The 26,564-nt window shown below is 43.3% G+C and overlaps 1 protein-coding gene and 2 pseudogenes across 38 annotated transcripts in view; all 3 read right to left on the bottom strand.

Annotated features, from left to right (window-relative positions):
• Positions 1 to 26,564, bottom strand: part of LOC146717672 (protocadherin gamma-C5-like) — a 295,905-nt gene that overhangs the window by 9,826 nt on the left and 259,515 nt on the right. For 2 of the 38 annotated variants that reach the window (XM_085479367.1, XM_085479383.1), the window contains exon 1: positions 2,411 to 5,138. The exons of 31 other annotated variants lie outside the window; for them this stretch is intronic. In XM_085479367.1, the coding sequence (XP_085335493.1) occupies positions 2,411 to 4,873 (2,463 nt within the window). In that variant the 5' untranslated portion in view covers positions 4,874 to 5,138. Of the gene's footprint in view, positions 1 to 2,410; positions 5,141 to 6,255; positions 8,909 to 13,143; positions 15,821 to 20,013; positions 22,684 to 26,564 lie in introns of those variants that run through there. 5 more of the 38 variants (XM_085479301.1, XM_085479293.1, XM_085479285.1 and 2 more) reach the window with 5 other exon arrangements.
• On the bottom strand, positions 16,399 to 19,193 carry LOC146717703 (protocadherin gamma-C5 pseudogene; annotated as a pseudogene).
• On the bottom strand, positions 23,536 to 26,358 carry LOC146717702 (protocadherin gamma-C5 pseudogene; annotated as a pseudogene).

Genomic DNA, 26,564 nt, shown 5'->3' with positions numbered 1-26,564 from the left:
CGTTTTCAAGGTTAAATCCCAATGCAGGCATGTGGAAAGAAGAATAACAGACTGTACTGGAATATCTTCCTGTATGCTTCCTTATGGAAAGCCGGGTGTAAGCAGACAGATAAAACTAGGCTATTTTATAAATCTCCAATGCTTATCTGCTTGAGTAAAACTGAAGACGTTCAACAAACCGATGTGTGTTGCCGAGGTTTTAAATTAAGGTGGTTACATCAACAACAGTTTCTAGGTAAAACAAATCCCAATAGTAAAACCTATTACCGGCTTACAGAGACAAAATCTAATTGACTTCATCTGCAATTATCTGAGGAGCTTTAGCTGTGCTTGTTTCTTTATGATTTGTTCTCTTTAATGAGTCGGTCACTAAAGAAATATGAATGAGGTTATTAAAAATTCACAAGCTGTTTTTCTTTTTTTGAGAGCAAGCTAAACGTAAGCATGGAGAGAGAGAGAGAGAAGGTCAGACAGACTATCCAGACATGCTGCCAATGAAGAGACAGATTACAGCTCTGTGGGCCCAACTTCTCATCCCACAGAAAGACGATCATATTAAACCTGGAAGATTTAAAAATGGCTCAATGTACTTCCCTTACATCTCTGAGTTGAACCAAAGAGCTTTGAAGGATCTCCAGGTGAATTAGAACCTGGCTGGATTCCTTAGCTACCTCGCAGTAATGTGCATAAAAGCTCAAAAATATAAAGAGAACTGGATTTAGGGACAGGAAGGTCAAAATCATGGTATTCAAATCTAAACTGCCGACTTCAATACTGTTTTAATTTGCACCGTCACAAGAAAGGATCACAATGAGTAGTGTTTGACTATGATATTCCGCTCCTTTAAACAAACATCATGACTCAACTAATCATAACCTCTGAGGACAGTTTTACTGAACCACATGAACCAGCATGTCCAATGCACAGCTCTGTCATCCATAAAAAAAGCATATTTACAAAAAACACTTGGGCTAACTTTGTGCCAACCCTTATTAACTCACACAAGCTTAAAGACTGAAATACTAAACGGTAACATTCAGATCTTGATGCAAATGAGAAACCAAAAAAAAAAGGGAAAAGGTGGGTTATGACTTTGCAGTGAGTCAAAATGCTTCACATCCTTTAATATACTGTAATTTTAACCCAAGTCTTATGTGAAAGCATGTTATTGAAGAGAGTTTGCCAAGAGAGCACACTGCAAATGAATAAAGGATACAAAGAGGGGCAGTGGGAAGGATCTAAGGCCCCAGGGCTCCTCCTGCCTGATGCTTTTTACACACAATCTCATGCATGCAGGCACGCAAACACCCGTAGTGGTACTCTAAAGCTTTATAGCCTGTGCCGTCTGTCACTGTGCCACACATGCATAAAGCCATCCTTCCTTTCCAGTTATCAGTCCCTCTATCTCTTTTGCTCTGCTGTCCTTGTTGCACACGTGTCACCAGAGTAGAGAGACAGATGGTACGCTGCTGACCTCAGGGACAACCTAATTCTGTGCAGTCTTTATAAAACAGAGTTGGTAGAAATATGAGGGTTTAAAAAAAAAAATTAAATAGAGTCAAGGGTAAAAATCATTATCAAAATAACAGAGCAACCTCACGTAGATGTGAAATGCCAGATGAGGAATACTGAGGATAAATTGATTAAAGATGAAAAACAAAACGTTCTATTTTTTTCTACTGAATTCCCCACTGATCACTAAGAGCGACCTCATGTGATGCTGAGTCATGGAACCAATCAAAGGTTCAGAGGACAACAGGAAGTCAGGGTTCACGCCACTGACCCCACAAATTCCTGTTTTTCAGCTACTGCTTTATTCTTTGGCTCTCTCCCTCCACCCATCTTACCATTTTCTTTCCTGGCTCTTTTCCTCCGTCACCCCCATCTCTCTCTCTGTCATCCTGTTCCCCTCTATCTTCCAGCCATTTCACTGAGCCAACTCTGCAGTACCCATCTTCATCTGGTTGTCTCCTCCCCTCCATCTGTTAACAGCACTTATGTTTTACCCCTTTCCCCCTGTTTTGCTATTCCAGCTAGCTTCTTTTTCCTTTATAACTGCAGCTTTATTCTTCATAAATAGCAGCATTCTCTGTCACTTAAAATGCTTCAAGCCAGAGATAGTAACCACATTTGCCCTTGGGTCAGATTAAATATTAAGATGTTTTTTCACTCTTCACAAACCTATCTAACAGAACAATAGCACTCTCAGAGCCCTGTCACCATGTAGAGAGAGACTGGTCCTCTGGGTAAAACAAAACAAATGGAGTAAAAGATAAAATACAGCAAGTCACTGGGGAAGTTTTCAGTGCATAACAAAACAGAGACGTATTTTAGGATGTTTATGCATTTCCACAAGTCTAATGTTAATAGTGAAAAGTATATATGCTCACTCTCCCACTTAATCTCTCACCTCACTGGCTGAGTTCATAAGGTACTTCTTGCTGAGCGTCATGTTGAGTGTGTTGTTGTGACTCAGCATGGGTGATTTCATAAATACAAAGTCACTTCGGCTAGATATAGTGGAGTAGCAGGGCCTATAGGTCCGTGTATGTGGCTCTTGGGGACCTCCCACAACCTCCATATATCGTATGGGTCCATCAGTATTGAGCTGCAGGTGGAGGTCCTTGCTAGGCCTCTGATGGTAGCGGCTGGACCTGTGGTGACCATAGCAGCAGCATTCAGAGCCTCCCAGCCCTGGGCCACGGTGTCTCAGGCAGCGCACCATGAGAACAACAAATGTGATAAAGGACACCGCTGACACACAGGCTAGAGAGATGATAAGGTACAAAGTGATATCTGGCATCCCATTGCGTTGGTAGAAAGGTATGTGGTGAGGAATAATCGGAGCATCGTTGGCTGGTGCCTTCTCATCCACAGTTATTGTAACGTTCACAGAAGTGGACTTGGGTGGGTCGCCATTATCCTGAATCATGACCACAATGTCATAAGTTGAACCACTTTCCTCCTCGTCCCACTTTCGAGCTGTGCGGAGGTCCCCAGTGTGTGCCCCAATACGGAACATACCAGCATTTGGTCCAGGAGCAATTGAGTAAAACAACCAAGCATTGTGCCCACTGTCTGCATCCACTGCGACCAGTTTATTTATAAGGTGCCCTGGACTGGCAGATGGGGCCACAGTGAACTCTAATCTTTTGTCTTTTGAGTAGGAGGGGTGTACAATCACTGGTGCATTGTCATTCACATCCACAACAAACACGTGCACAGTGACGTTGGATGTCCGTGGGGGCACTCCAGCATCCTCAGCCTGCACCTCTATACGGAAAGCTTTAAGCTGTTCATGATCCAGAGAGCGCATGCTGTAAATGTGACCGCTCTTCGGGTTGATGTAGACATAAGAAGATATGGGTGAGCCCTGCACCATGCTTGTAAGGATTGAATAAGAGACGTGTGCATTTTCACCAAGGTCTGGGTCAGTGGCAGAAACGACAGCGATGGGAGAACTGGGAGCGTTGTTTTCTGAGATGTCCACAGAGTATGAAGGCTGAGAGAAAGTGGGGGCATTGTCATTTACATCAGACACCTTCACCACAAAGTTGATTTGTGATGAAAGGGGAGGGGAACCAGCATCAGTGGCCTTGATGATAACTGAGTACTCTGGGACAGTCTCACGGTCCAGGTTGCCAGCTGTGACCAGGCGGTAACTCATGTCAAAAGTTGACATGAGTTTGAATGGTAAACCTGGCGTGATAGTCAGCTTAACATTTCCATTCAGACCAGGGTCTGGGTCCCGTGTGTTTATGAACGCTATAGCGGTCCCCGGTGCTGAGTCCTCTCTGATAGACTCAGTCAGTGACACCAGTTTCACCTCTGGTGCGTTGTCATTCACGTCAGTGATGGTCACAATGACGTTACAGGAGCCCTCCATAGCGGGAGAGCCACCATCTCTGGCCTGCACTGTTATGTGATATGCATTCATCTCCTCATAATCCACAACACCCTTTACACGGATTTCCCCGCTTTTAGAATCCACAGTGAATAGATTGAGAACGTGCTGTGGTGTGTATTTACTAAAAAGATACGATATGTCCCCGTTGCTACCCGAATCGGCGTCTGTGGCGTTTACTTTCGTTACTAAAGTGCCCAGTGCAGCATTTTCTAATAATGTAACTTTCTTTACAGGTTCGTCAAAGACGGGCGCATTGTCATTTACATCCAGAATGTCAATGAGCAGAAGTGTTGAGCCAGATTTCTCTGGCTGACCCCCATCCACAGCAGTGAGCAGCAGGCGAAACGAGGCCTGCCTCTCTCTGTCCAAAGCTTTATCCACCACTAGCTCTGGAAACTTGCGGCCGTCACTTTTAGTTTCCACATTCAAAGTAAAGAAGTCATTTGATGCGAGATGATACGTGCGTAACGAGTTGGTACCCACGTCAGGGTCGTGCGCGCTCTCCAAACGAAATTGTGTGCCAGGTGCGGCTGCCTCAGAAATCTCCAAAGAAATGTTACTGGTTGAAAACTGCGGCGCATTGTCATTCACATCCAGAACGTTCACCACGACGCGATGGATCTCTAAAGGATCATCCATAAGTATTTGAAGGTGTAGTGAACACGCTGAACTTAAATCGCACAGATTCTCTCTGTCAATTTTTTGTTTAATAATCAAATCGCCAGTCGTCTGCTTCACCTCAAAGTACTGCACTGATGATTCGGAGACCACCCGCAGCCTCCTCTGAACAATCCGCTGAGCAGTGAGAGTCAAGTCTTTAGCGATATTCCCCACGACAGAGCCTGGATTTAGTTCCTCCGATACGGAATAGCTGAGCTGAGCGGACGCACAGGAGACCCATGCTAGATAAAAGTAAACCCTCCACAGCCTCCCTCCTCCCGAGTACTTTGTCTGCGCGGAGTCCATTGTACTGCGCTCCGAGGATCAGGGAACGGCAACGTTTCTAACTTCTTTCACTGTAGCGTATCCATGATAGAATTAAAACGCGACGTCCACACTCCTAAACATTTCCATTTTAGAAAAAGGGCGATATGATGTTTTGATGTGACCATGACGGCCGTCTTTAAAGAAAAAAAATAAACGAGAGCGAAAACTCAAAGTTTTTTTCTGCCTCCACTCTCTGCTTGTGTCTCCTCCGCCTGATTCCCCTCATGGGCGGAGAGAGGCAACTCAGGCCTTCCCTCTCATTGGAAGACAGGGTTGGATCAGTGTTGTCATCTCTCTCTCTCACACGCACCGAAAACTTTTTAGTGACTTCACTTCCACATACGAGTATCAACTCGGAAAAAAAAATTGGTTTCAAAAGTTTGAGATTACACCGAAAGACAAATAACACAGCACGCCAAGAGTCTGTTAAAACCTATAACGGAGATCGAAGCCATAAATGCAAAGGATAAGTCATCTTTATATAGAACCCCCCACCCACGTGGTTTTCTTTGATAGTTCTCATTGTCAAAACAGTGGGGTATCAGCCTTATGTCATATAACGCAATGCTATTTGCGCCCGCATGGGGGCGTGGTTTCCAAACCGGATTTTCCCCTGAGGGCAAACAATACAGTTTATCAGAAGAAGATTAAAGGTTAAAAACAGGCTTCATTGTAAACCTCAGTAATTCTAGACAAATAAAAATCAAATCAAATAAATACACATTTTTTAAACTATAAAACGACACACGGCAGGCATTTTGAAGATCCTGGCAATTTGAATTAGAGGGGATTTCTATATTTGATACGCCTCATTAACATAAAGACCGAAAACTAATAACTGATTATACTTATTGAAAACGCTAAAATATATTAAGAGTGAATTAAAATAATTGTTGCAACTGAATTGTAAGTTTGCCTTAATTCTATTAAAAACTAGTGTTTTTTTAAAGTAAGAAAAAACATGAAACTGATAACATTTTTTGGAAAAAAAAAAGATATGCAATAATAAATTGAAACCAATAGTAGTGGTAAAATTTTACTTTTACCATTATAGTTGTACCACACAAACACACACGCATTGCATGGTAGAGAGAGTGAAAGCGATTATGTATATTATCACTTAATTAAATATATACCCGGATTTGTTAAAGTTACTACATTCCATAGTGATAATCAAATAAGAAAGTGTAGAAACAAAAAACTGCGAGCAGGAGAACTTGTTGCACTACACTCATTGCTAGACATAAGCAAGGAACTGCAAAATGAAAATCAGGATAAAAAAAAAAAATCAGGATACGTTAATTTTAAATTCAGGGTTAGGGATATAATTTTACCGAGTTCCCTTCGGATTTTGTTCTCACCTGCTGGCTCTCAAAGGTCCAGGTGCTGTCAGGTAAAGAAGCATCCAGAACACTGATCACCTCCTTAAAGTCTGTGGTGCTGCTGGGTTTAATCAGAGTGAAATCGCTGTACTCTGACATTGGAGACATACAGGACCTGAAGGACTGACTCTGAGACAGCATGTCTCCTCCCAGGACCTCCACGTATTTTATAGGTCCATCAGTGTTGAGCTGAATTTGCAGGTTTCTGTTGGGGTTCTTGTAATCATCAGAGTCGGTCCGTCTCATGCAGCACGTGCTGCTGCTCCTGCTGTTCCTGATGCATTTAACCGCTAAGATGAGGAAAGTGACCAGAGACAGCACGGACACCGAGGCCAGAGAGAGAATCAAATAAAGGGTGATTCTCCCAGTTTTCTTGCTGGGCTCGGCCGCTTTATGTCGGAGGTCTGAGATGGGCTCATGTAGGCTGTCCTCCAGTATGATGGACACCGTGACTGTGGAGGACTGGATCGGTTCCCCGTCGTCCTTGATCTCTATAAGCAGCCTCTGAGAGGAGTCGTCCTGCTCGGACACAGCGCGTTTAGTCCTCACCTCCCCTGTGTACAGATTGACGGTGAAGAGAGAGGCGTCTGTGGCCTCCGCCAGTCTGTAGGAGATCCAGGCGTTATGGCCCGAGTCAGCGTCCACGGCCGTCACCTTGGTAACCAGGTGACCCGCTTTCGCGGAGCGAGGCATCCTCTGATGAGAGAGGGAGCCCATGGCAGCGGAGGAGGGGTAAATAACAGCGGGGGCATTGTCGTTCTGGTCCAGGATAAAAACATGGACAGTGGCGTTGCTGCTGAGAGACGGAGAGCCCTGATCCTTTGCCTGGACCTGAATCTGAAACACCTTCAGTTTCTCATAGTCGAACGAGTGCATGCTGTAGATGCTGCCGTTATCTGAGTTAATGTAAACATACGATGAGACAGAAACGTCCTGCACTTTAGAGTCCAGTATAGAGTAAGAGACCTTTGCGTTTTCACCGAAATCCAGGTCAGATGCTGATACTGAGTACAGGATAGAGCCTGGTACTCCATTCTCTTTTAAATACACATTATAGGTTTTCTGAGTGAATACAGGAGGGTTATCATTCACATCAGTGATAATAACAGGTATATATTTTTTACTGGTCAAGGGAGGAGAGCCTGAATCAGTGGCTGTAATTTCAATATTATATTCTGAAAATCGTTCTCTGTCTAAAGTCCCACTGGTAACCAGCGCATAATTATTAGAAAACGACGGTTTCAAAGCAAAGGGAGGGCCCTTGGTAATTTGCAACGTTACTTTACCGTTATCAGCAGAGTCAAGGTCTCGCGCACTGATCAAAGCCACAACTGTCCCACTTGGTGCGTCTTCACGCAATGGCTTGGGCTGAGAAGTGAAAACTATTTCGGGAGCATTATCATTGAAATCAGTAATATCAACCTGCACGCGGCAGTGACCCTCCATCTGAGGACTACCTTTATCTTTTGCAGTCACATCAATGTCATATGACTTGGCAGTTTCATAATCTAACTCCCCTTTCAGAATGATTTCACCGGTTGAAGGGTTAATATCAAAGACCGACAACACCGAGTCTGGCGTCCGAGAGCCAAACGAGAATGTAATTTCGCCATTTAAACCTTCATCTGCATCTGACGCTTTGGGTTGAATAACAACAGTTCCTTGTACACTTTTTTCACCCAGGGACACTTTATAAAGATTCTTTTCAAAAACCGGAATATTGTCATTATTGTCAAGAACGCTTATGGTTATTTGTGTGGTTCCGGATCTTACTGGATTTCCCCCATCTAATGCTGTTAGCAATATTTTGTGGACTGATTTTTTCTCTCGATCTAGAGGCTTTTCTAATACAAGTTCCGGGACGGTCTTCCCACCCTCGATTTCTTTTATTCTAAGGGAACAACATTCATTTTTACTGAGTGTGTATGATTTTAGGGAATTGCTTCCAACGTCTGGGTCAGATGCGCTCTCCAAAGGAAAGCGTAGTCCCACTGCTGCTGACTCGGCTATGTTCAAAGACAATTCATTTGATAGAAAACGTGGAGAATTGTCATTAATATCTCGTATTTCCACCTCAATTCGATGTAACTGTAACGGATCTTCAATGACCACTTGCAAAGGCAACACACAGCTGGCGCTTTGTCCACATAAAGCCTCTCTGTCTATTCTGTCATTCACCACCAGCTCGCCCTTCCCCGCATCCACGCTGAAATACTGCTCTCCAGCCTCAGAGGCAAAGCGCAATTTACGGTCATAAATGTCCGAAAGTCCCAAACCCAGATCTTTGGCAAGATTTCCTACCACAGAGCCCTGTTTTAGCTCCTCTTGGATACTGTAACGAGTCTGTGCGTTTACTGTAGTCCACAAGAGGAAGAAATGATGCCACCAAAGCGCCTGCCATCTCCAGTCTCGATATTCCTTTCTCTTTGTCATCCCTGGATTAACAAAAAACACAATATCCACAAAGAACGGAGCCCATAAAGCAAAAATCCGTATTCCAAAAGCGCGACATATCCCATTGGAATGATACGTTTTTATAGCTAAAGATATGATTAAGATTTAACCTTATACTCAAAGTGTATGAACCATTTGCCTACTCTCTATCCTCTCTGAGCATTGTGATGACTGAAGCTGCATGGGGGAGAGAGTAGATCTCTTTGTACAGTTCTGAATGCTATTGGTGCACAGCATCCATCGCTGGCATCCAATGAGAAGGCAACGGTGCAGCATCGTTAAAGACACAATGAGGCTTTTGCACTGCCATGATAGAAGGATTGAAAACACCCGAAACTCCTTATATCATCACAGCATTTTCATCATAGAACATATTAGTCACAACAAATTTAGGATGTCTGTGGGAAGATAAATAATTCTGGAAAATGTAAAACAAAACAAAGATAAAACATCTACTAACAGATAAATATGTTATATAAATGTTTAGGTATTGTTATTTGTTACCGTCTTGAGGAAATGTCTTTTTTTTATTTTTTCAAAATCGATTAACGTGGCCTATGTGGGAGTCGCTGTCCACTTGAGCGGTGCTGAAACGGTCAACTCGAAAACCTGCACACTATCAGACACAGTGGTGAATGATAAAACCAGCCGAGGACCACAACTTATGGAAATAACTTAAAAGTTAAGTGATCGGATATTTAAAAATAAATGTAAATTTAGTGCTTTAATTTAAATACACAAGTTATTTATAATTGCAGTCGATTTTGAGTTCTCGTTATGATTTCACACAAAAAAGCTATAATTTTAATTCTGCTGGAGCACAATCAGTGATATTTGAAATGTAGTTTTATTTGTCACATCTTTTAATACTCTATGCTCACCTGCTGGCTCTCAAAGGTCCAGGTGCTGTCGGGTAAAGAAGCATCCAGGACACTGATCACCTCCTTAAAGTCTGTGGTGCTGCTGGGTTTAATCAGAGTGAAATCGCTGTACTCTGACATTGGAGACATACAGGACCTGAAGGACTGACTCTGAGACAGCATGTCTCCTCCCAGGACCTCCACGTACTTTATAGGTCCATCAGTGTTGAGCTGAATTTGCAGGTTTCTGTTGGGGTTCTTGTAATCATCAGAGTCGGTCCGTCTCATGCAGCACGTGCTGCTGCTACTGCTGTTCCTGATGCATTTAACCGCTAAGATGAGGAAAGTGACCAGAGACAGCACGGACACCGAGGCCAGAGAGAGAATCAAATAAAGGGTGATTCTCCCAGTTTTCTTGCTGGGCTCGGCCGCTTTATGTCGGAGGTCTGAGATGGGCTCATGGAGGCCGTCCTCCAGTATGATAGACACCGTGACTGTGGAGGACTGGATCGGTTCCCCGTCGTCCTTGATCTCTATAAGCAGCCTCTGAGAGGAGTCATCCTGCTCGGACACAGCGCGTTTAGTCCTCACCTCCCCTGTGTACAGATTGACAGTGAAGAGAGAGGCGTCTGTGGCCTCCGCCAGTCTGTAGGAGATCCAGGCGTTATGGCCCGAGTCAGCGTCCACGGCTGTCACCTTGGTAACCAGGTGACCCGCTTTCGCGGAGCGAGGCATCCTCTGATGAGAGAGGGAGCCCATGGCAGCGGAGGAGGGGTAAATAACAGCGGGGGCATTGTCGTTCTGGTCCAGGATAAAAACATGGACAGTGGCGTTGCTGCTGAGAGACGGAGAGCCCTGATCCTTTGCCTGGACCTGAATCTGAAACACCTTCAGTTTCTCATAGTCAAACGAGTGCATGCTGTAGATGCTGCCGTTATCTGAGTTAATGTAAACATACGATGAGACAGAAACGTCCTGCACTTTAGAGTCCAGTATAGAGTAAGAGACCTTTGCGTTTTCACCAAAATCCAGGTCAGATGCTGATACTGAGAACAGGATAGAGCCTGGTACTCCATTCTCTTTTAAATACACATTATAAGAGGGCTGTGAGAACACAGGGGGGTTGTCATTTACATCAGTGATAGTGACATTAATAGTCTTCTTAGATGATAGAGAGGGTGAGCCTGAGTCAGTGGCTGTAATCTCGATATTATACTCCGAGAATGTCTCCCGGTCTAAATTACGGCCAGTAACCAGTGCGTAATTGTCAGAAAAAGAGGGTTTCAGTTTAAAAGGAGAGCCCTTTGGGAGCCATAATGTCACTTTACCATTGTCACCGGAGTCAAGGTCTCGAGCTGTAAGCAGAGCTACTACTGTACCACTTGGTGCATCTTCTGGTACTGGGCTCGGTTTTGAAGTCAGAACAATTTCTGGAGCGTTATCATTTATATCTATTACCTCCACCTGTACGCGACAGTGACCTTCCATTTCAGGAATTCCTTTATCTTTTGCACTGATATCTAACTCGTGAGTTGCAAAGTTTTCATAATCCAATTTTCCTTTAAGGAAAATTTCCCCTGTTGCAGAGTTGATCTGAAAAATAGAGCGCAATATCTCTGGTGTATGGTCAGCAAATGAATATTCAATTTCTCCATTCACACCCTCGTCTTGGTCAGTTGCTTCTACCTTTGCGAGCATTAAGCCACTTTGACTGCTTTCAGGCACCGTAATTTTATATAACGGTTTTTTGAAAACAGGAACATTGTCATTATTGTCTAGAACGGTCACTGTGATCTTTGATGTTCCCGTTTTGACAGGATTCCCTCCGTCTAATGCTGTTAACAGTAATTGGTGAATACCTTGTTTTTCTCTGTCAAGCGTTTTTTCAAGTACAAGCTCCGGTACTTTTCTGCCATTCGCAAGTTCTTTAATTTTTAAACTAAAGCATTCATCTTTGCTAAGACTGTATAATTTTAGGGAATTAATACCCACATCGAGGTCTTGTGCTGTCTCCAAAGGGTAGCGCGCACCCACCGCTGTCAACTCCGCAATTTTCAAATGTTTTTCTTTGCTAAGGAATTTCGGTGCATTGTCATTAACGTCTCTAATTTCCACTTCTATACGATATAGATGTAGTGGATTCTCTATTACTACTTGAAGAGGCAACACACAGCTGGCGCTTTGTCCACATAAAGCCTCTCTGTCTATTCTGTCATTCACCACCAGCTCGCCCTTCCCCGTATCCACGCTGAAATACTGCTTACCAGCCTCAGAAGCGACACGCAGCTTACGGTCAAAAATGTCTGATAGTCCCAAACCCAGATCTTTGGCAAGATTTCCTACCACAGAGCCCTGTTTTAATTCTTCTGGGATACTGTAACGAGTCTGTCCGTATATTGTACTCCACAAAGCGAAGAAATGATGCCACCAAAGCGCCAGCCATCTCCAGTCTCGGTGTCTGATTCTCTTTGTCATTCCCGATCCGTTAGGATGTGTTATTTCCCATCGATATATTGTTCACATAACCACCTCGACAATAATTCCAGCGCCAGAATGAATATGATGCTAGAGATCAATCCACAAATGCACGTTAATAACAAAGGTCTAAATTTTGGACATTTGTGTATACGCACATCTCCTCTCCACCTCCATCTCGGAGCATTGTGCCAGTTACTGTGACGCGACTGAATGGGGGATGGAGTAGATCTCTTTGTAGAGATCTGTATGCCATTGGTTCAGAGCATACATCTATACTATCCAATGACGGAGCACTAACATTGCTATTTGGGTTTTGCACCACCTTTCTCACAATACAAACAAGAGAGGGGAATACAATTTGGTGTTATACAAGCACAATAGAGTGGAAAGACACAAAAAATGCCCTGTTTCCAAAGTAAAAGAAAAAAAAATACTTTACATTAAATTATTGTGTACTGCTGTCGCAGAGAGAAGAGAACGTTATGAACGAACTAGATCGTGATAAGAAATAATTCGATTCTTTAAGTATGTTGCCATCATTACGTTTTCAGTGTTTGTGATATTTTCTATCACAGTAGAAAGATGTCGGAGAAAAATGAAACAATTGTGAATATTTCAAGATCCTCAGAGAGTACTTATGGAAAGAAAATCACGACTGAGTGGAAGGAAAAAAATATACAGACGCAAAAACAAAAAACAAACCAACAAACAAAAAACCCACAACATTTTTTTGAAAGGGCGTTATTATTTTAGGGTGATTCAGACAGGAAAGTAAATTAAGTGGTTTTCGATTGAAATGGGAACGCGGGTTTTAATGCTAATGGATCACGAGTTAAAAGGACAACAGTAATAACCCTTAACGGAAAGCTAAGTTGCAATAAATTCCAATTCAATACCACAATTTTAATAATGCTAATAGAAAAAATTCTATACTGAAAAAGAATATCTGCACTGTGCAAAAAAAGCAACATTTCAAGAATTTAATAAACACCGCTGATTTTTCAAAGTGACTTAAAAACGACGATAAGAATAATAATGATCTAAAAGCTTAGATCTACTGTTTTTTTGTCCTCACCTGCTGGCTCTCAAAGGTCCAGGTGCTGTCGGGCAAAGACGCATCCAGGACACTGATCACCTCCTTAAAGTCTGTGGTGCTGCTGGGTTTAATCAGAGTGAAATCGCTGTACTCTGACATTGGAGACATACAGGACCTGAAGGACTGACTCTGAGACAGCATGTCTCCTCCCAGGACCTCCACGTACTTTATAGGTCCATCAGTGTTGAGCTGAATCTGCAGGTTTCTGTTGGGGTTCTTGTAATTATCAGAGTCGGTCCGTCTCATGCAGCACGTACTGCTGCTACTGCTGTTCCTGATGCATTTAACCGCTAAGATGAGGAAAGTGACCAGAGACAGCACGGACACCGAGGCCAGAGAGAGAATCAAATAAAGGGTGATTCTCCCAGTTTTCTTGCTGGGCTCGGCCGCTTTATGTCGGAGGTCTGAGATGGGCTCATGGAGGCCGTCCTCCAGTATGATGGACACCGTGACTGTGGAGGACTGGATCGGTTCCCCGTCGTCCTTGATCTCTATAAGCAGCCTCTGAGAGGAGTCGTCCTGCTCGGACACAGCGCGTTTAGTCCTCACCTCCCCTGTGTACAGATTGACAGTGAAGAGAGAGGCGTCTGTGGCCTCCGCCAGTCTGTAGGAGATCCAGGCGTTATGGCCCGAGTCAGCGTCCACGGCTGTCACCTTGGTAACCAGGTGACCCGCTTTCGCGGAGCGAGGCATCCTCTGATGAGAGAGGGAGCCCATGGCAGCGGAGGAGGGGTAAATAACAGCGGGGGCATTGTCGTTCTGGTCCAGGATAAAAACATGGACAGTGGCGTTGCTGCTGAGAGACGGAGAGCCCTGATCCTTTGCCTGGACCTGAATCTGAAACACCTTCAGTTTCTCATAGTCAAACGAGTGCATGCTGTAGATGCTGCCGTTATCTGAGTTAATGTAAACATACGATGAGACAGAAACGTCCTGCACTTTAGAGTCCAGTATAGAGTAAGAGACCTTTGCGTTTTCACCGAAATCCAGGTCAGATGCTGATATTGAGTACAGGATAGAGCCTGGCACTCCATTCTCTTTTAAATACACATTATAAGAGGGCTGTGAGAACACAGGAGGGTTGTCATTCACATCAGTGATAGTGACAAGTACAGATTTCTTACTGGTCAAGGGAGGTGAGCCTGAATCAGTGGCTGTAATTTCAATATTATATTCTGAAAAACGTTCTCTGTCTAAAACACCACTTGTAATGAGAGCGTAGTTGTCAGAAAATGAAGGTTTCAAAGTGAATGGAGGCCCACTTTTTAATTCTAATGAAACTTTTCCATTATTACCAGAGTCGAGGTCTCGTGCACTGATTAATGCTACAACAGTGCCTTTTGGTGCATCCTCGCGTACTGGGTTTGGTTTTGAAGTCAACACTATTTCTGGAGCATTATCATTCATGTCTATGACAACTATTTGCACGCGGCAGTGACCTTCCATCTCAGGGACACCTTTGTCTTTTGCAGTAATACGTAGTTCATGCACTGCATTGCTTTCATAATCTAAAGGCCCTATCAAAGAAATTTCACCTGTGTCTGGATTCAATTGAAAAACAGATAACAGTGATTCTGATGTGTGTTCAGCAAATGCGTATTGAATCGCTCCATTAACGCCCTCGTCTGCGTCTGCTGCTTCGACTTTAACGATTACAGAACCAGAAACAATATTTTCATGTACTGATACATTATACAAAGCTTTTTTAAAAACAGGAACATTGTCGTTGATGTCAAGTACAGTAACTACGATTTTTGTCGTTCCAGTTTTTACAGGATTACCTCCATCTAACGCTGTCAGTAATAGCTGATGTACACTTTGCTTCTCTCTGTCAAGCGGTTTCTCTAGGACCAGCTCCGGAACCTGTCGGTCGCCAGACAACTCTTTCAGTTTCAAACTAAAACACTCGTTTTTACTTAATGTGTACGATTTAACGGAATTACTTCCAACGTCCTGATCCTGCGCGATGTCTAAAGGGAAGCGAATGCCTGTGGCAGTAGATTCTGCTATCTTTAAATATTTCTCCTCTGTTATAAAAACCGGAGAATTGTCATTTATGTCCCTTACTTCAATTTCTATACGATGCAGCTGCAAGGGATTCTCTGTTACAATTTGTAAAGGTAACACACAGCGGGCGCTTTGTCCACATAAAACCTCTCTGTCTATTCTGTCATTCACCACCAGCTCGCCCTTCCCCGCATCCACGCTGAAATACTGCTTACCAGTCTCAGAAGCTACACGCAGATTACGATAATAAATTTCAGATAATGCCAAACCCAGGTCTTTGGCAAGATTTCCTACCACAGAGCCCTGTTTTAGTTCTTCTGGTATGCTGTAACGAGTCTGTGCGTCTATTGTACTCCACAAGAGAAAGAAATGATGCCACCAAAACGCCTGCCATCTCCAGTCTCGGTATCCTATTCTCTTTGTCATCCTTGGTCCGTTAGAATATATTATTTCCCATCCAAATATTCATCGACAGAGCCCAGCATATAAAGCCATCACCAGAATGGATACTGTATAGAAAAATCCTTAAGCTATTTGTAACAAAATATATATTCCGGACGCCATTGGATAAGCGCATGTCCTCTCCACCTCCGAGCACAGTGAGGGTTACTGTGATGCGAGTGAATGGGGGATAGAGTAGATCTCTTTGTACAGTTCTGTATGCTATTGGTTCACAGCATCCAGTTTAAATATCCAATCACAGAGAGCTAAGCCTATTCATGAAACCAGTACACACTGCCAGAAGCGAAGCTGTACAAATGAAGGTTCAAGTCCGGTCTGTGTGATAATTTTCTCTCGAAAATTAAATATAAATAAAAAATAAATATAAATAAGAATATTAATTTAAAAGGGCAAAAGGTTTTCTAGTGATTACTGCAATGAATTAAGACCACATAAAAGATGCATTGTCTGTTCAGCTTAATATCAGCTCACAAATTGTACATCTCTGGTGTTATAGAAAAAACAACAACAATAAAATATGTTGTCGGTAGGCTTAAAAAAGATACATTTTGAATACGAAAAAATCACTTCGAGCTCATGCTTTGGTAAAAAAAAGAAGTTAATAAGATTTTTAGATGCAATTCCGACAATCTTATTCTGAACAATATTTTAAATAGCTTATTTTAAGCCACAAAAAAGATTTGTTTTCAAAGTTGCACTTCGGTGTCATTTAAAATATACCAGGCGCAGGCAAAACAGTTCAATAGTATCAATTTATTCTCCCCTAATCATACTAGAGTCAAAACACACGAAAAATAAATTACTGCTGTCACTTGAAACCAATTTGATGTTAAATTTTCATTTAAAATGATATATTTTTTAAAAGATTATTTTGGAAATGTATGACAGCAATAATGAAAAGTGTATGCAGGTTATTTCTTCAATTTTCGCCTCACCTGCTGGCTCTCAAAGGTCCAGGTGCTGTCGGGCAAAGAAGCATCCAGGACACTAATCACCTCCTTAAAGTCTGTGGTGCTGCTGGGTTTAATCAGAGTGAAATCGCTGTACTCTGACATTGGAGACATACAGGACCTGAAGGACTGACTCTGAGACAGCATGTCTCCTCCCAGGACCTCCACGTATTTTATAGGTCCATCAGTGTTGAGCTGAATCTGCAGGTTTCTGTTGGGGTTCTTGTAATTATCAGAGTCGGTCCGTCTCATGCAGCACGTACTGCTGCTACTGCTGTTCCTGATGCATTTAACCGCTAAGATGAGGAAAGTGACCAGAGACAGCACGGACACCGAGGCCAGAGAGAGAATCAAATAAAGGGTGATTCTCCCAGTTTTCTTGCTGGGCTCGGCCGCTTTATGTCGGAGGTCTGAGATGGGCTCATGGAGGCCGTCCTCCAGTATGATGGACACCGTGACTGTGGAGGACTGGATCGGTTCCCCGTCGTCCTTGATCTCTATAAGCAGCCTCTGAGAGGAGTCGTCCTGCTCGGACACAGCGCGTTTAGTCCTCACCTCCCCTGTGTACAGATTGACAGTGAAGAGAGAGGCGTCTGTGGCCTCCGCCAGTCTGTAGGAGATCCAGGCGTTATGGCCCGAGTCAGCGTCCACGGCTGTCACCTTGGTAACCAGGTGACCCGCTTTCGCGGAGCGAGGCATCCTCTGATGAGAGAGGGAGCCCATGGCAGCGGAGGAGGGGTAAATAACAGCGGGGGCATTGTCGTTCTGGTCCAGGATAAAAACATGGACAGTGGCGTTGCTGCTGAGAGACGGAGAGCCCTGATCCTTTGCCTGGACCTGAATCTGAAACACCTTCAGTTTCTCATAGTCAAACGAGTGCATGCTGTAGATGCTGCCGTTATCTGAGTTAATGTAAACATACGATGAGACAGAAACGTCCTGCACTTTAGAGTCCAGTATAGAGTAAGAGACCTTTGCGTTTTCACCGAAATCCAGGTCAGATGCTGATATTGAGTACAGGATAGAGCCTGGCACTCCATTCTCTTTTAAATACACATTATAGGTTTTCTGAGTGAATACAGGAGCATTGTCATTAACGTCAGTGATAGTGACATTAATAGTCTTTTTTGTCGACAGAGGAGGGGACCCTAAATCAGTAGCTGTTATTTCTATATTACACTCTGAGGAACTCTCTCGGTCTAAAGGACCGCTAGTAACCAGTGCATAATTATTGGAAAAAGAGGGTTTCAGTTTAAAAAGAGAGCCCTTAAGGAGCTGCAGTGTCACTTTACCATTGTCACCGGAATCCATGTCTCTTGCACTGATTAACGCTACTACAGTCCCACTTGGTGCATCCTCAGGCACAGGGTTAGGTTGGGAGGTCAGAAATATATTTGGAGCATTATCGTTAACATCTAATACTTCAATATGGAGAGAGCAATGCCCCTCCATTCTCGGAGTCCCTTTGTCTCTAGCGGAAACATCTATTTCATAATTAGCATTTGATTCGAAATCTAAACTCTCTGTCAGACTAATTTCCCCGGTTAATAAATCAATATCAAACAAAGACAAGATACTGTCTGGTGTGTGCCCCCCAAATGAATACTCAATTTCTCCATTGAGACCCTCATCAATATCCTTTGCTATCAGTTTAATAATGGGTGTACCCTGCACACTATTTTCGCTTACAGAGACTTTGTAAACATTTTTCTCAAAAACGGGGAAATTGTCATTAATGTCCAATACATTTATTGTTATCTGAGATATCCCAGATTTCACCGGGTTTCCTCCGTCTATAGCTGTTAGTTGGAGGTGATGTGTAGGCTTTTTTTCTCTGTCGAGGGATTTAGAGAGGACTAACTCTGGCACCTTCCTTCCACCGGAGACATCTTTAAGCTTTAAAGTAAAATAATCGTCTTTATTTAAACTATACGATCTCACTGAATTCACTCCGACATCAAGATCTTGCGCAGTTTCCAAAGGAAAACGTGCCCCTGCCGCTGTCGACTCTGCTATCTGCAATGTTGTTTCTGGAGATGGGAATGTAGGGCAATTATCATTGATATCTTGTATTTCCACCTCCACTCGGTACAACTGTAAAGGTTTATCAATGACCACTTGCAACGTCAACACACAGATGGCGCTTTGTCCGCATAAAGCCTCTCTGTCTATTCTGTCATTCACCACCAGCTCGCCCTTCTCCGCATCCACGCTGAAATACTGCTCACCAGCCTCAGAAGCAACGCGCAGCTTACGGTCAAAAATCTCAGACAGTCCCAAACCCAGATCTTTGGCAAGATTTCCTACCACAGATCCCCGTTTTAGCTCCTCTGGGATGTTGTAACGAGTTTGTCCGTCTATTGTACTCCACAAAAGAAAGAAAAGATGCCACCAAAGCACCTGCCATCTCCAGTCTCGGTATCCTATTGTCTTTGTCATCCCGGATCCGATATAATTATTTCCCAGAGAAGTAAACAAAAAACCGAAATTTAACATCCATGGCTATAACATTTTAATCCAAGGTAAATATCCGAAATCTCCTCACAGAAGAACAAAATTGATTTAAATCTGTTAAGAGCATCGCTTCTCCTCACCCAGCTCATTGCAATATAACTGTTTCGGGTGCTGTGTGTGCATGGGGGAGGGACTAGATCCCTTTGTATGTTTGCACGATTCATTGGTGCACACAATTCATCTATGCTACCCAGTAAGAAGGGAGGTGAGGAGTGCTTTTAAAGACACAGCCACATTTGGGGAAAAATTCTATATAAATAAGTAACAGTTTGTGAAAGGAATAACGGGATGGTAGAATATCCATGTTATCATTAATCTTCATGCGAGTAAATAAGCTTTGACAACTACAATATTAAAGTTGTCTTCTTATTAAAACTCTTTGTGTTTTATGATTTGGGTGAAAATGCTTGCAGTAAATGAAAGAAGTTTGGCTCCTTTGTAAAAAAATTTAAAGCGTCGCTGTCCGCTTCTGTGGTCCTGAAATGTCATTCCAACAACTGTAGGAAGAGCAATATACAAACGCAGTCTAATCCCAGTAAATGGTTTGTTTACAAACACTCAGTCTCAAACGCTTTCTGTTTTTTATTTAAACTTGACATCACAAACAAATATTAGGCAGGAATAAGATCTGAATTCGCTGGCTTAAAGTATTTAAGCAGAGCAAGTGATGATGATGGTGTGTTGCTTAAGGAAATTTGAAAAACAAAACAAAGAAAAACAAACAAACATATTTGCACTATTTAATAATGAAATTAAATTTTTTTGGTATACCAGTATAAATATGTTGCCAAAAAGCCAAACTATAGGTACTGATACACATAAAAACATTAAACAAACCGACGGATAACTTGTGCGTAAAATTAAACTAGCCAGTAAAGCACAAAACGGGTAAAAAGAACGATTGCTTTCTTCTCACCTGCTGGCTCTCAAAGGTCCAGGTGCTGTCGGGTAAAGACGCATCCAGGACACTAATCACCTCCTTAAAGTCTGTGGTGCTGCTGGGTTTAATCAGAGTGAAATCGCTGTACTCTGACATTGGAGACATACAGGACCTGAAGGACTGACTCTGAGACAGCATGTCTCCTCCCAGGACCTCCACGTACTTTATAGGTCCATCAGTGTTGAGCTGAATTTGCAGGTTTCTGTTGGGGTTCTTGTAATCATCAGAGTCGGTCCGTCTCATGCAGCACGTGCTGCTGCTCCTGCTGTTCCTGATGCATTTAACCGCTAAGATGAGGAAAGTGACCAGAGACAGCACGGACACCGAGGCCAGAGAAAGAATCAAATAAAGGGTGATTCTCCCAGTTTTCTTGCTGGGCTCGGCCGCTTTATGTCGGAGGTCTGAGATGGGCTCATGGAGGCCGTCCTCCAGTATGATGGACACCGTGACTGTGGAGGACTGGATCGGTTCCCCGTCGTCCTTGATCTCTATAAGCAGCCTCTGAGAGGAGTCGTCCTGCTCGGACACAGCGCGTTTAGTCCTCACCTCCCCTGTGTACAGATTGACGGTGAAGAGAGAGGCGTCTGTGGCCTCCGCCAGTCTGTAGGAGATCCAGGCGTTATGGCCCGAGTCAGCGTCCACGGCTGTCACCTTGGTAACCAGGTGACCCGCTTTCGCGGAGCGAGGCATCCTCTGATGAGAGAGGGAGCCCATGGCAGCGGAGGAGGGGTAAATAACAGCGGGGGCATTGTCGTTCTGGTCCAGGATAAAAACATGGACAGTGGCGTTGCTGCTGAGAGACGGAGAGCCCTGATCCTTTGCCTGGACCTGAATCTGAAACACCTTCAGTTTCTCATAGTCGAACGAGTGCATGCTGTAGATGCTGCCGTTATCTGAGTTAATGTAAACATACGATGAGACAGAAACGTCCTGCACTTTAGAGTCCAGTATAGAGTAAGAGACCTTTGCGTTTTCACCGAAATCCAGGTCAGATGCTGATACTGAGTACAGGATAGAGCCTGGCACTCCATTCTCTTTTAAATACACATTATAATTTCGTTGAGTGAATACAGGAGGGTTATCATTAACATCAGTGATAATAACAGGTATAATATTTTTACTGGTCAAGGGAGGAGAGCCTGAATCAGTGGCTGTGATTTCTACATTATACTCTGGGAAACTCTCTCGGTCTAAAGGACCGCTTGTAACCAGCGCGTAATTATTAGAAAATGATGGTTTCAGAGTGAAAGGAGAGCCTTTAGGTACTCTCAGTGTTACTTTACTATTATTACCGGAGTCAGCATCACGTGCATTGAGCAAAGCCACAACTGTCCCACTAGCTGCATCTTCGCGAACTGGCTGCGGTTCAGAGGTGAGAACAATTTCTGGAGTGTTGTCATTTACATCCACAATATCTATCTGTAGACGACAGTGACTTTCCATTTCAGGAACACCCTTATCTCTTGCCGTAATTTCAATTTTATAGGACGATGCTTTTTCATAATCTAGGTCTCCTTTCAAATGTATTTCTCCAGTTAGTGGGTTGATTTCAAATACCGACAACACGGAATCTGGAGTCCGCGAACCAAAAGAGAATTCAACTTCTCCGTTTGGCCCCTCGTCAGCATCCGTCGCCGCAATTTTAACTACAAATGTATTTCGTGCAGTATTTTCCTGTAAAGAAACTTTATACGTGTTTTTTTCAAACATTGGAAAATTGTCATTGACGTCTAGCACTGTGATTGTTATTTGTGAGGTACCAGACAATACTGGGTTACCCCCATCTAATGCAGTCAGCAGTAGCTGATGAATGGCCTTCTTCTCTCGATCAAGAGGTTTCTCTAATACTAACTCGGGCACTGCTTTGCCATCTTCAACTTCCTTCATTTTCAATGTAAAACACTCGTTTTTAGTCAACGTGTAGGATTTTACTGAATTACTCCCAACGTCTGCATCCTCTGCGCTTTCCAAAACAAATCGAGTTCCCACTGCTGCCGACTCCGCAATTTTCAAAGACAGCTCCTTTGTCTGGAAGCTTGGAGAATTATCATTCATATCTTTTATTTCGACCTCAATTCGATGTAAATTTAAAGGCTTTTCAAGAACTATCTGTAAAGGTAACACACAGCTGGCGCTTTGTCCACATAAAGCCTCTCTGTCTATTCTGTCATTCACCACAAGCTCGCCCTTCCCCGCATCCACACTGAAATACTGCTCTCCAGCCTGAGAGGCGACACGCAGCCTGCGGTCAAAAATGTCAGATAACGCCAAACCCAGATCTTTGGCAAGATTTCCTACCACAGAGCCCTGTTTTAGTTCTTCGGGGATACTGTAACGAGTCTGTCCGTCTATTATACTCCACAAGAGAAAGAAATGATGCCACCAAAGAGCCAGCCATCTCCAGTCTCGGTATCCTATTCTCTTTGTCATCCCCGATCCGTTACAACATGTTATTTCCCATCAAGTAAAGCAAAGTGAATATCCAGTTCCAGTGAGTGTTAGTTATATCCGTAAAAATATAACACCCAATGTTTTTCATGTCTGACGCTTAATTTTCTGTTTTTTCTCAACATTCGAAATACGAGCGCATCACACCGTCCTCCAGCTCGTTGCATTGTTAACGTTTACGATGCTGAGGCTGTAGGGGGAGGAGGTAGATCTCTTTGTACAGTTCTGTATACTATTGGAGCAGAGCGTCTCACAGTAACATCCAATAGGAAGACAGCTGAGCAGTGCCGTTAAAGACACAGCAACAACACTGAGATTAAATCCGTACACCAATATGCACTGCTGGTCGTGTGACCTGTTAATCCAACGTCATCTCTCTGGATTTAAAATTGATTTTGAGGCTCATTATGTTATTTATATTTTCACAGAATTCTTCCATCCATTCATTTAAAGAAAACGGACATTTACAGAGAACAATTTCCAACAAAGAAATAAAACAAAGCGAGATTAATCTGCCCATTCTCTACATACAAAGCATGCAGGTGAGATGTGTAAAGCACAACTAATTTTTGCAAAATTGTAATTTTCTCTGTTGCCATAACATCACTACAAGCGACTGTTTTTGTTTGATTAAGAGGAATTGTTGACAGTTTCTATTTTTGAAGCAATGAAGAGGGGAGGTGCTATCGAATAGGTCCAATTTTGCAAGTACTAAATATACACAAAAACAACAAAGGTATGACTGCATACGTATGAAGCTCATAAACACGAACACAAGCATGCCACTTAGAGCTTTTATACCACGAAACGATGAGTATTAAATAAAAATAAAACATCACAGTATGTTATGTTAACTGTGTGTCTCAGAATAAACGATTGTGGGTCATCGTTTTGACTCGTGTTGAAATAAAATCATAGATGTAAAGCTACTACTATTACTATTAATACTCCTACTAATAATATAAACAATAACAACAGCTTATCGCAATATTGTCCTGCAACAAGTCGATAAATATAGTTCACAATTTAAATTATATATTCAACAGTGACCTAACACATTTCACTGAATATCTGCTGTTTTCTGCTCACCTGCTGGCTCTCAAAGGTCCAGGTGCTGTCAGGTAAAGAAGCATCCAGAACACTGATCACCTCCTTAAAGTCTGTGGTGCTGCTGGGTTTAATCAGAGTGAAATCGCTGTACTCTGACATCGGAGACATACAGGACCTGAAGGACTGACTCTGAGACAGCATGTCTCCTCCCAGGACCTCCACGTATTTTATAGGTCCATCAGTGTTGAGCTGAATTTGCAGGTTTCTGTTGGGGTTCTTGTAATCATCAGAGTCGGTCCGTCTCATGCAGCACGTACTGCTGCTCCTGCTGTTCCTGATGCATTTAACCGCTAAGATGAGGAAAGTGACCAGAGACAGCACGGACACCGAGGCCAGAGAGAGAATCAAATAAAGGGTGATTCTCCCAGTTTTCTTGCTGGGCTCGGCCGCTTTATGTCGGAGATCTGAGATGGGCTCATGGAGGCCGTCCTCCAGTATGATAGAAACCGTGACTGTGGAGGACTGGATCGGTTCCCCGTCGTCCTTGATCTCTATAAGCAGCCTCTGAGAGGAGTCGTCTTGCTCGGACACAGCGCGTTTAGTCCTCACCTCCCCTGTGTACAGATTGACAGTGAAGAGAGAGGCGTCTGTGGCCTCCGCCAGTCTGTAGGAGATCCAGGCGTTATGGCCCGAGTCAGCGTCCACGGCCGTCACCTTGGTAACCAGGTGACCCGCTTTCGCGGAGCGAGGCATCCTCTGATGAGAGAGGGAGCCCATGGCAGCGGAGGAGGGGTAAATAACAGCGGGGGCATTGTCGTTCTGGTCCAGGATAAAAACATGGACAGTGGCGTTGCTGCTGAGAGACTGAGAGCCCTGATCCTTTGCCTGGACCTGAATCTGAAACACCTTCAGTTTCTCATAGTCAAACGAGTGCATGCTGTAGATGCTGCCGTTATCTGAGTTAATGTAAACATACGATGAGACAGAAACGTCCTGCACTTTAGAGTCCAGTATAGAGTAAGAGACCTTTGCGTTTTCACCAAAATCCAGGTCAGATGCTGATACTGAGTACAGGATAGAGCCTGGTACTCCATTCTCTTTTAAATACACATTATAGGTCTTCTGAGTGAATACAGGAGCATTGTCATTAACATCAGTGATAGTGACCGGTATGATTTTCTTACTGGACAGAGGGGGAGAGCCTGAATCAGTGGCTTTGATTTCTATATTATACTCTGAGGATCTCTCTCGGTCTAAAGAACCGCTTGTAATCAATTCATAATTATTAGAAAACGAAGGTTTCAGAGCGAACGGGGAACTTTTGGAAAGATGTAAGGTCACTTTGCCATTTTCACCGGAGTCCAGGTCTCTTGCACTGATCAGTGCCACGACTGTGCCACTCCGTGCGTCCTCGGGTACAGGACTAGGACCCGAAGTTAGCACAATCTCCGGAGCGTTATCGTTTATATCCTCTATGTCCAGCTGCACACGACTGTGACCTTCCATTTCGGGAACCCCTCTGTCTTTAGCAGTTATATCAATAAGGTAATATTTATTACTTTCATAATCTAATGGGCCCTTTAATATAATTTCTCCTGTTTCCACATTGATTGCAAATGTTGATAACACCGAGTCAGGAGTGCGGGACCCGAAAGAATATCTAACTTCACCATTAAGCCCATCGTCGGCGTCTGTTGCTGTAAGTTTAACTAGAAACGTCCCGGTGGTGATATTCTCCTTTAGAACAACCTTGTACTCGTTTTCACTAAACACTGGAAAGTTATCATTATTATCAAGTACAGTAATTGTGATTTTACATGTTCCCGATGTGACTGGGGTTCCTCCATCTAAAGCTGTCAACAGCAGCTGATGGAAAGCATTTTTCTCGCGGTCTAAGGGTTTCTCTAACACTAATTCTGGGACAGCTTTACCACTCTTTGTGTCCTTGAATTTCAATGAAAAATGATCGTTTTTGCTTAAAGTATACGTTTTCAAAGAATTGCTCCCAACATCGGGGTCCTCTGCATTTTCTAAAGGAAAACGTCTGCCGGGACCAACTGACTCTGGTATTTTAAGATTAATTTCTTGGGTAAGAAAACTAGGAGCATTGTCATTTATGTCTCTTATTTCCACCTCAATTCGATGAGACTGTAAAGGATTTTCAACAACTACTTGCAGAGGTAACACACAGCTGGCGCTTTGTCCACACAAAGCCTCTCTGTCTATTCTGTCATTCACCACGAGCTCGCCCTTCCCCGCATCCATGCTGAAATACTGCTTATCAGCATCAGAGGCAACGTGCAGCTTACGGTCAAAAATATCAGATAATCCCAAGCCCAAATCTTTGGCAAGATTTCCTACCACAGAGCCCTGTTTTAGTTCTTCTGGAATGCTGTAACGAGTTTGTCCGTCTATTGTACTCCACAAGAGAAAGAAATGATGCCACCAAAGCGCCAGCCATCTCCAGTCTCGACATCCCTTTCTCTTTGTCATCCTTGGTCCGTTATAAAAGATTAATTCCAGTTGACATAATGCACTGAAAAATTCTGAAATCCATCATCGCAGGTATGATTCCCATAGAACCATTCCCACATATTATTGAGGACACATATAAAACCGTAACATTATAAAATATGAGCGCATTGCTCCTTCGGTCCTCTGCCTCTCTTCATTGTAAGTGTTCGAGTACCGAGGATGAATGGGGGCAGGGACTAGATTGCTTTGTACAGTTCTGAATCCTATTGGTGCCCATCAGCCATCTCTGCCATCCAATAAGAAGGAAACCAATCGACACTCTTAAAGGCACAGCATCTATTTTCTCTCTCCGGATTCACTTTGATCACAGGCAGTAATCACGAATTACTGGACTTCACGCAATGCAAAGCATATTATCCCACTAACTAATAAATCACTTAATATACTAATTATTTTTTATGTCGCTAGCCATTATTAATTAATCCAGTCAACGAAATTTAGTGGAAGATGTGTAAATAATGGGCATCCCATTTAACTGCATGTCCGCATGTGCC

This window comes from Copadichromis virginalis, linkage group LG2 (genome assembly GCF_057382275.1).
Source record: "Copadichromis virginalis isolate Kocher_CV1m ecotype Utaka linkage group LG2, C_Virginalis_male_GT1.1, whole genome shotgun sequence".
In the NCBI taxonomy this organism is placed as follows: Eukaryota; Metazoa; Chordata; class Actinopteri; order Cichliformes; family Cichlidae; genus Copadichromis; species Copadichromis virginalis.
This window is presented reverse-complemented; position numbering and strand designations above follow the sequence as displayed.